The sequence below is a fragment of the Marmota monax genome, unplaced genomic scaffold, assembly GCF_021218885.2.
Source record: "Marmota monax isolate L192 unplaced genomic scaffold, Marmota_monax_Labrador192_F-V1.1 WCK01_AAM20220418_F8-fsc00095, whole genome shotgun sequence".
Lineage (NCBI taxonomy): Eukaryota > Metazoa > Chordata > Mammalia > Rodentia > Sciuridae > Marmota > Marmota monax.
The window spans coordinates 1,993,360-2,009,557 of record NW_026695244.1 but is presented as its reverse complement, the minus strand read 5'-3'; the positions used below and the strand labels follow the sequence as shown (position 1 = coordinate 2,009,557).

The 16,198-nt window shown below is 33.9% G+C and overlaps 1 protein-coding gene across 2 annotated transcripts in view; it reads left to right on the top strand.

The window, feature by feature from the left end:
* Ica1l (islet cell autoantigen 1 like) overlaps positions 1-16,198 on the top strand; it is a 61,528-nt gene that overhangs the window by 9,262 nt on the left and 36,068 nt on the right. The window contains exons 1-3 of one of the 2 annotated variants that reach the window (XM_058578215.1): positions 7,363-7,469; positions 9,059-9,227; positions 12,435-12,507. In XM_058578215.1, the coding sequence (XP_058434198.1) occupies positions 9,066-9,227; positions 12,435-12,507 (235 nt within the window). In that variant the 5' untranslated portion in view covers positions 7,363-7,469; positions 9,059-9,065. Of the gene's footprint in view, positions 1-7,362; positions 7,470-9,058; positions 9,228-12,434; positions 12,508-16,198 lie in introns of those variants that run through there. The other variant, XM_046463134.2, reaches the window with a different exon arrangement.

The window sequence follows — 16,198 nt, the reverse complement described above, 5'->3', positions numbered from 1 at the left end:
ATATCCAGAAAATGAGCCCTTCAGTGCCTGATTGATTGACTTCACTGCAGAATAAAGGAGAGCTTGCTGAAAACAAACAAACAACAACAACAACAACAAAAAACCTTTAGGATCTTACCTGGGCATGGTGGCACATGTCTGTAATCCCAGCTACTTATATAAAATGACAAAGTATTTGCATATAACCTGTGCACATCCTCCTTTATACTCTAAACCAACTCTAGATTACTTACAATACCTAATGCAATACAATGCTGTGAAAGTATAACTTTATTGTTTAGGGACTGATGATAAAGAAAAAAGTATGCCCATGTTCAGTATGGATATAATTTTTTCCCCAAATACTTTCCACCTGTGAGTGGTTGAATCTGCAGAAGTGCAACTGGCAGATATGGAGGTCCAACTGTTTTGTGTACAACTTTGTTTTCCAAAGCAATTTTGCATGTTAGCTCATTTGAGCCTTATAACATGCAAGGCTGTGCACCTGAGGACACTGGCCATAGAGGGTTGAGAGAAGTACTGGCCTTAAATTTGCAATTAAGCTAAAGTTTCATATAGGATTAGCAGTTGTAGTTGGACACAATACCTTTATTTTATTTATTTTTATATGGTGCTGAGAATCAAACCCAGTGCCTCACATGTTAGGCAAGTGCTCTGTGGATGAGCCACAACCCCAGCCCCTAGCTTTAGTATTATTTTAAGATAAAGACTTAGTGTTGAATCAAGAACATTTGAAGTACAACTTCAGTCATTCCTTCAAAGAGATAAAATAATATTTTCTTCCCTTGTTTACTTCCTCTTCTTTCCTAATATATTGTTTATATTTTGAATGGTCTCATTGATTTCATTAACATTTTTCAAATCTTATTTTCTAATAATCTATTTCAAAAGCTGCTCATAGGCTATTTTTTCTTTCTGAAATTTGACTGAAGTATATAAATAAATTGATTATAGCTTGACGACAGTAGCACATGGCCTGTAATCTCAGCTACCTGAGAAGCTAAAGCAGGAAAATCATAAATTAGAGGCCAGTCTCAGCAACATTAACAAAACCTGTCTGAAAATAAAGAACAGATGGGCTGGGGTCGTGGCTTAGTGGTAGAGTGCTTGCCTAGCACGCATGAGGCACTGGGTTTGATCCTCAGCACCACATAAAAGTAAAGATATTGTGCCCACCAAAAACTAAAAAATATTAAAAAAAAAAAGAACAGAACTGGGGATATAGCTCAGAGGTAAAGCTCTCCTGGTTCAATCCCCAGTACCACACACACACACACAAATTTATTTCTTTATAGTAATTGCTCAATCTGTCAAAGTCTAAAAAGTAAATAACAATCTGCTTCATATCATTTTTGGAAAAAAAATAATATCTAATTTGTCTTTTTTATATAGCCTCTTCCTTAAAGACTAAAATTGTGTTGACTACTAAAATTACAGACTACTTCTATAAAATCTTTATTGTAACCAGAAATTCAGCTAAGGGTTTTTATCTCCAGCACTGGATTTTGTTAATGACTTGTTTATATTTTTTATACCACTCTATACAAATGTAGCAAATTAGTTCTTGGAAACCTATAGATTTTTGGAAGTAGATTACTGGAAAATTTGGAAACTTATACAGGATATTGTAGTTAACTAAGAGATAGGAGAAAATTTTAATCACATGTTTGCTACCTTCAAAATAGAAAAGAACACTACTTTGTGTATGTGGAGACAGTCAAATGACTTGGATGTATGCAAAATATCAAGAAGTTCTTTATCTATATCCTTGAGAAAGTTCCCTTGTTTCATAAGCCTTGTCTTCTTCTACAAGAACTGGAGTAAGCAAGGCACAGTGACGCAGGCCTGTAATCCAGTAGCTTGGGAGACTGAGGAGGAGGATCATGAGTTCAAAACCAGCCGAAGCAAAAGTGAAGGATTAAGCAACTCAGTGATATCCTGTCTCTAAATAAAATACAAAATAGGCCTGGGGATGTGGCTTAGTGGTTGAGTGCTCCTGAGTTCAATCCCCTGTACCAAAAACAAAACAAACAAACAAAACCCACAAAACTAGAATAATAAAATTTGCCATTTCTTACTCTCAGAGGCTATCTATAAGGATCAAAGGAAATAAAGTATGTGAAAATGTTTTAAAAACTGTTAAGAGGGCTGGGGTTGTAGCTTAGGGGTAGAGTACTTGCCTAGCACATGTGAAGCACCGAGTTTGATCCTCAGCACCACATTAAAATAAATAAATAAATAAATAAATAAATAAATAAATGTATTGTGCTGGGGTTGTGGCTCAATGGTAGAGTGCTTGCCTAGTATGTGTGAGGTCCCGGGTTCAATCCTCAACACCATACATAAATAAATAAAGGTATTGTGTCCTTCTACGACTAAAAATTTTTTTTAAAAAATAAAGGAATTGTATCCATCTACAACTAAAAATCTTAAAAAAAAACCCCAAAACTAAGGGTTTTGATCTCCAGCACTGAAAATAAATAAATAAATAAAATCATGAGTTCTACAAGTATAATGATTATTCTTTTGGTAACTAGTAGTCCTAAAATAATCCAGAACTTTTAAATATCTTAAGCCCCCTCTAGAAAAAGTATCTTTTATATAATTTTGAATTCTTTTTGAAAAATTATTAAGCTTTAGTCTTTTTATAAGAATACTCAGGATGATAACTTCTTTGTGGACAATTTTTCTGCTTAGTATGGGATTTTGGGAACTGTAATTCAATAGTGATAAGTAATTGCCATATTCTATTTTTGATAAGTGTAGGTCTTCATTTAATTGGATTTTCCCATATCAGTATCTTATTGGTGTTTATTACTGCAGTGCCAAGTAAAACCTAGAGCAAAGCTGGTATTTAATATATGGAAGGAACTCAATTCCTGACTGGGACTATACTGGAAATTTCAGCCACTTTAGTTCTTCACCAATTCTGGTGTCTCCATGTATTTGTAAATTTTAACTAGTCTGTAATCATTCTAATATCTCAGAGATTGGTCATAGTATCATTCTATTTAAGATTATTCATTTTAGGGAAATTTAGGTGTCATGCTGTGAGCAGCACTATGGACAGATTGTGTGACCAGGAACTAAAGGCTTAACCTAACCAATGAGTGCAGAGACAAGGCTTAGAGGACATATCAAGGAGGTCTAATACATGTATGACATTAATTCCAGGAGAGAGGGTAACCAATTATCAAAGACATAAATAACGGAGCCTTCTGTTTTTAAAAATGGCAGAATGAACACATTTATCCCCTTTCTCACTGAAATGATACTGAACCAGGCAAATAAAACAAAAACATATCAATTTAGTTGAACAAAATGCAGAAGGAACTTTTAGCACATGAGATTTCAGCATTTCTGGAATACAGAAAGCAACTATAAGAGTTCTGACTGAAAAAGCAGAATAGAGAAAGAGTAAAATACACATAAAGTGAACTGCTATAGATCAGGCAGCTAGTTTCCCTGGCAGATCTACCAGATGCCAATGGGAGAACTAATTAAATATTCAGTCAATTTTCTCACATACCCCTAATACCAAGTGAAAAGAATATAGCAGATGTTTTCCCCTTAAGCAAAAGGAAGAATAGGTTGTTGTGTACAAAAAAAAAAAACTTATCTGAAGAGAAATGGACCACCATCTTTCAAAGCTCCTCCCAGGATGATCTCTTAGAACAGACTGTCATGCTATAAAAATCCCATGCCATACACAAAGTTCCACTTGTCACTCCCTGGTAGGCTCAGTCTGGAATCATCTCAGTTCAGAGACCAAAAGACATGAATGAAACCTCTAAGTCACTGCAGTAGTCCCCTGATAATCAGTTGTTTAACTTTATCTGTTTAGCATGTTCCACTACCTGTGGCCCAGACGTTTCATCATCATAATAAAATGTTTTTATTTTATGCCATAAATTTGAAGTGATTTGCTTCGGAGAAAATCTAAATAAATCATTATGAAATTTCAAACCTCTGAGGATAAAAAGTAGATACTGAAAAAATTCTAGAGAAATAATACAGATCACTATCAAAGAAACAGTAATCAGACTAGCATGAAAATTTCCATCATGAAACCAATGTTAGAAACACAATGGAAAAAGACCTTTCTCCAGTTCTAAAATAGAAGAGAAGAATAAAGCCATTTTCAGGCCTACAAGTACTTATGCATTTTTTCTTCCAGCTACCTTTCCTGAGGAATTTACTCGAGTCTGTCCTTTTGCTAAATAAGGGTGAAAATTAATAGAGAGTAGTAGCCAGAATAATGGTCCTCCAAAGATGTTCCTGTCCTAGTTTCTGAAATCTGTGAAACTGTCACCTTCTGTGGAAAGAGAGACTTTGTCTGTATGATTGATTAAGGATCTTGAGATGGGGACATTCTTCTGGATCGTTACAAGGGTCTTAATAAAGGGGAGGCATAAAGGTCAGAGCAAAAGTCCAGCATGATGACAGAATCGGAAAGCTTGGAAGTTGCTACCGTGCTGTTTTGTCGTCCTGTGCCTGCCTTATTTCACTTACCATAATGTCCTCCAGGTTTGTTCATGTTGTCACAAAAGACAATTTCTTTTTTATGGATGAGCAGTATTCCATATACTACATTTTCCTTATTTATTCACTCATGATAGATTGTTAGTATTTCTTTTCTTTGCAGTGTAGGGAATCATACCCAGGACCTCATGCACGCTGGGCAAATGCTCTCTCTCTGAGCTAAATCACAACTAGCCCGACTATTAGCATTTCTGAAAGTCCTCTGACCATGATTTCTCTTAGGTCTTTATCTCTTTATTAAAAGACAAAATAACAAAGTTAGACTAAATAGGACATATTTAAGGTATTAGAAACAAGAAATTGTATGGAATTGTTTGGTATCTGAAAATGTTTTTACTTTGCATTTATTTTTAAATTTTTATTTATTTACTTTAAGAGCAAGGTAATAGGACTTATTAGAGGAATAGAAAGCAGAGCTTCCGAAGGGGCAGTTATCCCAAGAAAAGGGTACCTTGATTTTATGTATTTATTTTTTTTTAATATTTATTTTTAGTTGTAGTTGGACACAATACTTTTATTTCACTTATTTATTTTTATATGGTGCTGAGGATGAATCCCAGGGTCTTGCACGTGTGAGGCAAGTGCTCTACCACTGAGCCACAACCCAGACCCCTTGCTTTTATTTTTAAAGCCTGTTTCAACAGATGTAGAATTATGAGTTAGCAGATGTTTCTTGTTTCTAATACCTTAAATATGTCCTATTTAGTTTAACTTTGTTGTTTTTGTCAAGAACTCACGTTCCGTTTGTAATTTTCTTTCCCTGTGTATAATATGCTAATTTTTTTCTGTTTTCAAGACTGACTTCCTTTGCTGTCTTTGTTTTTTTTTTTTTAATTTTTGGATTTAAACATTTTGTATATGAGGGACCTATTTGTAATTTTCTTGTATTACCTTGCATGGGGTTTGCATAGCTCATTGCATCTCTAAGTTAAAGTCATTCATATATTTTGGGATGTTTTATTTCCTTGAATGTTTTCCTGCCCCATTCTATCTTTCTCCTTCTGCCTCACCATCTCTCTCTTCTTCAACTTCACTCCTTCTGCTATCTTCCTGTTGTTCCTAAGCCTATCCATTCAATTATTAATTATAGTTATTAATAACTTTTAAGTGGAGACCATCACTTACTTTTAATATTTTCTGTTTTTGTGTACACATCCTATCTTAAGTCTTTGCATACATTATAATATCTGCTTTTAAATGTTTGGTAATTGCAATATCTGGGAAGTCTTTGGGGCTTGGGGGTCTGTTTTTTTTCTTTTTTTCTTTTTAGTTGTAGGTGGACACAACATATTTATGTATTTATTTTATGTGGTGCTGAGGATCGAACCCAGTGCCTCACAAATGTAAGCACTGTACCACTAAGGAACAGCTCCAGCCCTGCAGTCTGTTTTTATTGACTGCTGTTTTTCTCCTAGCCATGGGATCACATTTTTTGAGGGGGGGGCAGGGCACTAGGGATTGAACCCAGGGTGCTTAACCACTGAGCACATCGCCAGCCATTTTTAATATTTATTTAGATACAGGGTCTGACTGAGTTGCTAAATGCCTCACTAATCTGCTCAGACTGGCTTTGAACTTTTGATCCTCCTGCCTCAGCTTCCCAAATTGCTGGGATTACAGGCGTACCATACCCAGATCACATTTTTCATACTAGTGTGTCCAGTGGTTTTTTTATTGGCTCCTTAGCATTTTGAATGATGTGTTTGGCAGAGATTTTGTTTCTCTGAAAAAAAAGTTTTTTTTAGAAGGAAGTTAAATTGGCTGAACTCAAGCTCTCAAACTCTGTCTCCTCTGTGGTTAGAGCAGCTAAAATTGTCACTTAACTATTTCATCTTTCAGCCCCTGGCTTTTTGTCTGGACTCCTGGTATTTCTCCTACCACTTACTGATTTAGTGATCAGCAAAAATCTAGGAAGACTTTGTATACAGATTTTTGGGGATCACTTCCTCATTGTCTTTCTCTTCTCCGGATAAAACTCTTTTTTTAAAAAATTTTTATTGTTGGTTGTTCAAAACATTACATAGTTCTTGATATATCATATTTCACAAGGATAAAACTCTTAAACTTAGGTAGTTCTGCCAGCCTTAAATTCTATTATCTGATATCTTAACTCAGTAGGACTTTGATTTCTGCCTAACCCACCCCTAGTGGCAAGTAGATTTAACAGTGGTCTTAGTTTAAAAACCACAAATATACAATTATCAGCTTCTGCAGATTTACCCTCCCAGCCACTCTCATGTCCTTGCCAGGGAAGTGCGTACTCTTAGGAAGTACCATAGCTTTCAGATAAAAAAGGAGGAGTCAAGTTTATTATTCTCAAACTTCCAATCAGACAAAGTACTTACTTGTTCTCACTCAAAAAGGAGATGAGAGAATGGAGAGGACAGGAATATATTGTTTGAACTACATCAACATGGATTTAAAAAAAAATTTTTTTTTTTTTTTAGTTGTTGATGGACCTTTATTTATTTATATGTGGTACTAAGAATCGAAATCAGTGCCTCACGCATGCTAGGCAAGCACTCCACCACTGAGCCACAACTCCAGCCCACTCCCTAGCATTTTGTCTTCCTAACTGATTGGGCTTAAGCCTACAGTCAGCTTAGTAGAAGAGATCAGCAGTTTGTCATACAATTGGGCTGATCCTCATGCCAAAAATTTATAAAATCTGGAGAGGAAACTGAAAGCAGAAAGAAACTGGATGAGAGAGGACAAAATGCAAGTTTCCCTCAAGACGCTATATCAGAACAGTATAATACTTATATCAACCCCAAGCCTCCTATGTACCCAAGATTGAATTCTTTCTCTTTTCTCAGATTATGTCCAGCCAAGTTATCTAGGATAACATATAAGGATCAGCAATTAAACGGTGACCAATCTATACTAACCAGGAACCTAGCAGGACAGCCAAAGGAGAATACCTGGAGGTGTGTGGAAAAGCTGCCACCTGTGGACTTACAGATCATTTTTGTGCTGTTTTATGCTTTTAACTGAAATCTAGTTTGTCTGATATTAATATGGCTAGTTTAATTTTCTTTGTTCTATTTGGTATATCTTAATCTACATCTATTTTTATTCCTTCTCTATCATTTAATTTTAGGTGGATCTCAAATAGCATATGATAGGATTTTTTAAATTTTAGACTATGTATTTAAAGGGAAATTTGCAGTTATCATTTTAAATAATATTGTTTGTATTTCCAGCCCCCTGATTTACACTGTTTATTATGTTTCTTTACTCCTGTTTTTTCTACTTTTGCTTTTTTGCTGAAGTTTTTCTTGCTCTTTTGTTTTGCCCCCTAGTAATTTAAAAATTAGACATCCTATTTTTATTTAAGTATTAAGTACTTAAAAATAAAAAGAAAATTAAACACTACTTCTTTACCCACACACGGAATACAATAGATCTGTTGATACTCCTGGAAGTGATGAGTGAGTCACAAATCTCCCTTTTGTTTCTATTCCCACAGTTTATTGGAATAAATAGGCTTTAGAGTCAAACTGTTATTAGTCCTTTTTTTACATTTTCTAAAGAAAAATTTTCACAATTGCATTTCCTTATATGTATAATCATGCTATGTTAAGAATAACTACTTAGGCATCTGATTTTTATGTTGATGGTTTGTGATATCCATTTCTGTTCCTTTTATAACATACCACCTCTCTATATCTAAGGCTTTTATTTTTGTTGGCTTACAGGACATTAGAGTATTTCTTGGAGTGATCTTTTAGGCAGGGCATATCTGAGAATATGTATTAAACTATAGTTATAACATAGTAGTTAAAAACTACAGAAAGTTTCACTGAGGAAATAATAGTAATAAATAAAGGCTTGTACACAAGTTTCTTCATTTTGCAGTATTATTAGAAAAGCAAAATTTAGATGCTAATAAGTTTCTATTAATAAGATTAGTGAAATGAATATAATTATTTCTAGAATTATTATAAAATCATAAGTTTTATCACCTTTATTTCCCAACCAAAATTAATGTGTCACTAATCTTTTTGCCTGTTCTTTTATCAAGCTGTAATTATAACCAATTGAAACCATACAAAGAAAGCATTACCATATTTGTGAGCATTATATTCTATTTAATAATCTTTTTCAGTTTGTCAATTAGATTAAATTGACAAAATAGTTTATTGAGAAGTTTTTTTTTAAAAAAAATTGGTTTTGTTGGGTGCAGTGGTGTATGCCTGTAATCTGAGTGGCTCAGGAGGCTGAGGCAGGAGGATCAAGTTTGAGCAGCTTAGCAAGAGCTTGTCTCTAAATAAAAAATAAAAAGGTCTGGGGATATTGCTCAATGGTTAGGTGCCTCTAAGTTCAATCCCCAGTACCAAACAAACAAACAAAATTTGGAATGAGGTTATAGCTCAGTTGGTAGAGCGCTCACCTAGCATGTGTGAGGTACTGAGTTAGATCCTTAGCACTACATAAACATAATAAAAAGGTGTTGTGTCCATCCACTATAAAAATATTTTTTAAAAACCCACTAATTTTAGTCTATTTATTTTAGTTACTCCATGGATTCTTTTGGACAACCCAGATCAGAAGATACCCAGTCGGTAGTCAGCAGAATGCAAAAAAAATACTGGAAAACCAAACAGGTCTTCATTAAAGCAACAGGAAAAAAGGAAGATGAGCATGTGGTGGCATCTGATGCTGAACTGGATGCTAAACTTGAGGTAAATTTAACTGGTTATTTTTTGGGACTAGAAGGACGTCTGTGACAAACTTTTATACCAAAGAGCTTAAGAGGATAGAGGCAAATTTTGTCATAGAGCATTTATTTGTAGTCAACTGTCAATCAGAGCTTCTGAATAAGAGGTCACAATCCTCACAATTGAAGAATTTTTGTAGAACAGATAAATTAGATAAATCATGAATTAGGTGGGGCTGGGGTTGTGACTCAGTGGTAGAGCATTCACCTAGCATATGCAAGGCCCTGGGTTCGATCTACAGCATCACATATAAATAAATTAAATAAAGGTAATGTGTCCAACTACAACTAAAAAATAAAATATTTTAAAAAATCATGAATTAGGTAATTTCTCTGACACCCATATTATAGTTTTTAAGCCAAATATTAATGAATTAAATTCCCAACTGGTAATTATGTATATTATGTATATATAATATATAACATATTTTATATACTGTAGTAATATTTTGTAGTACTTTGATGTGAAGTCTATACCTCACTGAAATAAATTAATTAAAATCAAATAGTGAATTAAGATAAAGAGTTTTTCTATTAAGAAATAAAGTTATTGAAGTAGTTCATAATAGTTTTTTTTAGTTTAGTTTTTCATTTAAAATAAAAGGAATAATTGCACTAAAACAACTTTAAACCTGTGAATATTTTATACTTTTAAATAATTAAGCTATAAAAGAGCCTCAAGTAAATTAACAAATAATTCTGGATTTGTAAGTTTAGATTTACTAATTTCATGTGCATATACTAATTTAAGATAACTCTTAAAAATATTTCCAAGCAGGTGTTGTTATGAATCTAACCATTATATTGGGATCCTTAAAAATATAGGTATAATTAAATAGATCTTGTTCTACTAAGTATTTTAATTCTGCAAATAAATAAAGTATTGCCATAACAAATATGGAAAGAGATGATGAACAAGCTGTTACTATTTGTGTTAAAAAGTATTCCTCTTACTATTCAGTAATAAATGTGGAAAAATGAAGGGATTTTATTATACTGTAGTATACAGTAGTGTATGTTTTAACACTAAGGGAAATCGTCACTTTTTCCACATAGTAGTCCCACAGGAGTAGATATTTTTTTGTTGTTTTACATTCCTAGGAAATCTGTGGATGACATATAATTATTGAAAATTTATCCATTAGACAGATATTTGGACTCAATCAAGAACTTTCTTCCACATTTACACTATCTTTTAAAGAACAAGAAATATTTTCATTGTAAAAATAAAAAGCAATAGTACATAAAACTTGTAAAGAACTCTGTGGGAAAAACTAACCGAAATCACTTCATTCTAGGAGAACTATCTTTTTGGTATTCTTTTCTAATCTTTTTCCATATGCATTTAAAATATCTTTAAATTGCGAAGACCCGCTACAAAATTCAATTCACACATATCTGAACTTACATGAAAAATTGATGATATTTTCCATGCAAGATTTTCATGCTTATTATTAATATTCCCTGGGTTTGATCAGGTATCTAAATTATGGCTAAATTGGGCCAGAGATAGGATATGCAGGCCATTTAATGATATTGGGAGCTTATTTGGTAATCAAAAGATTAGGGCTTGATATTACAACACAGAGCCAAGATCTTTTGAATAAACTATCATAATAAACAAAAAATTCTTCACTGTAAGAAGATTTTGTGAGGAGGAGACTGTACTCTGAAATCCATGTTGGCTTATTTACCTGGGAAACCTAAATTTATAGAGATATGTGAATAGTTATATCATGTGTATAATGTATTTTCAGCTCAAATTTTCACGATTAACTTTTTTAAAAATATTTTTTTACTTGTTGATAGATCTTTTTTTATTTATATGCAGTGCTGAGAGTCGAACACAGTGCCTCACACATGCCAGGCAAGTGTACTACCACTGAGCCACAGCCCCAGCCCATCACATGATTAACTTTCAAATGAAAGCTACTAGATATTTTATTTCTTTTTGTTAGCAGTTAGCAACAGTGCTAATGAAAGAATTTATAATATATATATTTTTAAGTATTTATTTTTTAGTCATAGTTGTACATAATACCTTTATTTTATTTATTTTTATGTGGTGCTAAGGATGGAACCCAGGGCCTCACACGAGCTAGGCAAGTGCTCTACCGCTGAGCCACAACCCCAGCCCGAAAGAATTAATATCCACAGAAAATTTCAAACAAAAATAATCCAAAATCGATTTATATTTGATGTTGTAAAATATTATTTTAAATTTTAAATTTAATTTTTATCTAATACATAAAAACAAAAATTATACATACTAACAGGGTACCATGTAATGCTGGATACATGTATATAACTCATAATGTTTAAATCAGGATGAACATATTTATTTTCTCAAACATTTATCATTTCTTTATGGTGAAAACTTACAAAATCCTTTCTTTTTTTTTTAATTTTATTGTAGTTGTAGATGGACAGAATGCCTTTATTTTATTTGTTTACTTTTATGTGGTACTGAGGATCGAACCCAATGCCTCACACATGCTAGGCAAGCGCTCTGCCACTGAGCTACAGCCCCAGCCCACAAAATCCTTTCATATAGCTCTCTGAAATGTACAGTACTTTATTGTTATCCTAACCATAACAGTACACCTGAGCTTGTAATATGTTATTTTTTAAAATATTTTTTAGATGTTGATGAACCTTTATTTTATTCATTTATTTATATGTGATGGTGAGAATTAAACCTAGTGCCTCACACATGCTAAGAAAGCATTCTGCCACTGAGCCACAACCCCAGCCCATGTGTTATTTTTATAGTAAGTTTAATGCACTGTTTTGTTTATACCAATGTTAGGAAAAAGCCAAATTCGGAGTTAACACATTCTTAGGTTATACTCTTTTCATCTGTGGTTGGCAGTATTTGGTGCAGTTTATTTATATTGGATACATCTTGTTTGGTGTTTAGATGGTTGCAGCTGAGAGGAGGATAAATTTCACAGATTTAGCCCATGTATTTATCATCATTTTTTCTAAATCCAATGGGTGAAATCCAAATGTGCTTTTTTATAAAAAGTAAAACCAAAGCTAAAATATGTCACAGCCATGGAAAATAGACATAATATTTATAAAATAGACATAATATTCCACTTTTGAAGTTCTTATAAATTATATCTGTTTATGGTTCTTTAAAGTGTCTTAATAAAATTTGTATTTCAAGGTTTTTCACTCCATTCAAGAGACGTGCACTGAACTTCTGAAGATAGTTGAGAAATATCAGCTAAGACTCAACGGTATGACATCATGGGTACCTGATAATTCCCATTGAAAATTAATATTAGTTTGCATTTTTTTACATTCTTTGTTGGTGCATTATAGTTGCACATAATGGTGGGATTTGTTGTTACATATTTGTACATGCACACAATATAATGATATAATTTGCCCAATATCACTCCCCTAGTTTGTATATTGAAAACAAGTCATTTAATGGAAAAATAGTGGCTTATTGAACTATTTTGTGAGCAGTTTTTTAAAAATATTTTTTAGTTTTTGATGGACCTTTATTTTATTTATTTGTATGTGGTGCTGAAAATCAAACCCAGTGCCTCACGCATGCTAGGCAAGCACGCTACCACCGAGCCACCACCCCAGCCGCTGTGAGCAGTTTTTAATGGCAAAATACAAACATTCATAGTGACCTATTCCCAAAATCCTTAGTATTCATATTCTCTAGTTCATCAAATCCTTTGACACAGATTCAAAAGTGATGTTCATTTTTCTTTCTTTTCTTTTTTAAAGTTCTAGGGATTGAACCTAGGGCCTCACACATGCTAGGCATGTACTTTTTAAAATTAATTTTATTTGTTTAGTTGTAGATGGACAAAATACCTTTATTTTATGTGTTTATATTTATGTGGTGCTGAGGATCGAACTGAATGTCTCACCCATGCCGGTGAGTGCTCTTCCACTGAGTCACAACCCCAGTGCCTAGGCATGTACTCTTACCTCTGAACTATATCCCAGCCCTCTTTAAATTTTGAGATTGGTCTCATTCTCTAAATTTCTCAGGCTGGTGTGGAACTTGTGATCCTTTTGCCTCAGTCTTCCAAGTAGTTGACACTACAGGTGTGCATCTTCTCACCCTGCTGATATTGTTTTCTTGCCAAGAGTCTTAAGTAGATTTGTTTCCATCACTTAAAAGCTTCTTTCTTGACCCCCACTTACTCTCAGAGTTAGCCCATTTCTCTCCTCCTCATACGGAAAAATTTGGCATAATTGTGTGCAGTCTATTCCTTTCTGTTTGCTTAATTTTATACCCACTCTAGTTTTCATCCCTACCACTCCACCAAATTTCTCTTATCAAGGTTATGAAGAGGTAAGCCCAATGACCAGTCCTTACTTGGCTTATTATATCATCTAACACAGTTGATTATTATCTGCTGCTTGATATTCTCTTCACTCTGCTTCTAGGCACCACGCTTCCCTGGTTTTCTTCTTAATTGTTTTTTTCTTCTCATTCTGCTTTTGCTGGATTCTTCTTTCCCCTTGACCTCATTGGGTTGGAACTCAGTCTTGGATTTTTTTTTCCTGCTTAAATACAGTGGCCTACTGGATATGGCTACCCCTATGATCCTAGTTACCTCTCTGATCACATTTCCTAAAATCTGTCTTTTTGAACTTATATTGATCTCTTTCACAGCAGGCATGTCTTTACCGTGGACTCCGTAACTTCCCTTAGGTATGACCAAATGTCATCTTTATATTGAGGAATTCCCCAAACCCCATATATAAAATACAGTACCCCTTCTCCTTCATAACTCCCTGTTATTTAACATTCTATATTTTATCTGCTGTTTTTCTTCTCACCACTAGAATATGCTTTCCTTAAGAACAGGACTTTGTCTATTTTATTTTTATGTCCCTGAAGCCTATAAACAATATCTAGAATCTACTCAGTATTCAATAAATATTTGCTCAGTGAATGAATGATTTCTCATGAAGCTATGTAAGTTAATCTTACTACTTTATAATCAAAGCTCATATACCATCCCATTAAATAAAGAAATCCAGGGCTGGGGATGTGACTCACTGGTAGCCTAGCAGGCATAAGGCCCTGGGTTCAATCACCAACAATTCAGAAAAGAACAGAAATTCAGTAAGGCATAGTTACTCAAGTATTTTATGAGTATCTGCTATGTGTAAGGCTATATGCTTTTCCCAAGGAAATAGTTGGGAGAAACAACTTTTGTAAAAATTAAGAGATGAGTTCAGTATAGAAATAAAGACATGACTCTGAATTCCTATAAGTGAAAAATAACTGGAATAGAGCAATGCAACTCTATAAATGGGAATTGAGGTAAAACTTCAAGGGTTTATAGAACTGAATATATGGAGAAAAGATTTGGCATCTAGGGAATGAGCTTAAGAAATGAGAAGAGCATGCATGGGCAGAAGAGTTTCTAACTGAGACTAATAGGGGAATAAAGGAGCAAATGAAGTTTGGGGTCAGATTATTGGGATAGTATATTTTACCAAGCAATTAAAAGCTGTTACAGCCATTGGACCAAAGAAGTCTTGTGATAGAAGTGATGACAAGAAATATTGGCAAGTTTGTTTGTCTTAAATTTTGTCCTGAAATCACTAGATCTTTTAGCACTCTGACAGAACATTTCAGAATAAGGAAGAGATTACACATATGTAGATTTCATTATGTACTTTCTCTTTGAAATTGTATATAAATATGTGTTTTCTTGAAGACTCTTGTATTAATACATCTTCTGTTAGGATTAACATCAGACAAACATGGGAATTACATCAGGCACAAATAGTAAATTAGTACAGTGCTATAAATCTCTCTCTTTTTTGGTGCTGGGGATGGAATCTCTAGGAATTCATGATGAATGCTCAGAATGTTCTCCATTGCTGAGCTACACCCCAACCTCCAGTGTTATAAATATTTATGGAAATCACTTGACTAGGGGAAGAACATATCAGGGTGGGATCTCAGTAGATGTTGCAGGCAGCACAACACACTCGCAGCACACATTCAACCATATTCCCTGTTTTTTTGCATTGATAAAGATAAGACTTAGTGATGCTTATATTCACTTGATACTTTATAATGAAGTATACTAGTTTCTCAGAGATATTTCTGAATCATCATACAAAAATGAGTATTTTTCCTAGTAGTTTTCACTGAGGTACATTTATAAACTTCTGACTCAAAGGAAATGTACATCTCTCAATTAATCAGAATATTAAATTAACATGACTCCCCCCAGTTCCAATCTACTCTGGATCAGGTGAGTTGTTCATAATATGATAAATGGTTTTATTAAAGAGGATACCAGAGAATGTACAGTCACCCCCCATGACACTACCATGTTCTAGAGTCACTTGTAAATATCACAGAGAGAAGCAGCAGGATTGGGGAATCTGTAGATGAGAAGGGCCGATTCTATTGCTGGCTCAGAGGAACATGGGGACGTACCTAAAATTTTAAACTTCAGTTTTTTCTGTAGTGCACTAAGGTGAGAGTAGGTATGACATTTGGTTTTGTTTTGTTCAATTGGACATTTTATAACTTTTCCCACTTATCTATCTTATTGTGGTTAGAGTGTCACTTTATACAATATAATTGTTTCTAAAACTATAGTGAGGGACAACTTTTTTTGTTTTGTGGTTTACTTCTAATCTGACAGTTTTGTAAGATAAAGTAAAAGTGGAATTTTAGAAAATGAGATTTAAAAAGACATGTAAACCCAAGTTCTGTTTCTCCCCCTCCTCTTGTTTTTTTTTATGTGGATTTGGCACTGAACTTTGGGGCTTGAGCATGCTAAGCATACATTCCACCACTGAGCTGTACCCTAGCCCCCTACTTTTTTATTATTAGATTTGACAGCTAATGACATAGAATGAATTGGACATAACTTTCCTATGTTCATATGGGAATACACAACCCGTGTAACTCCACATCATACA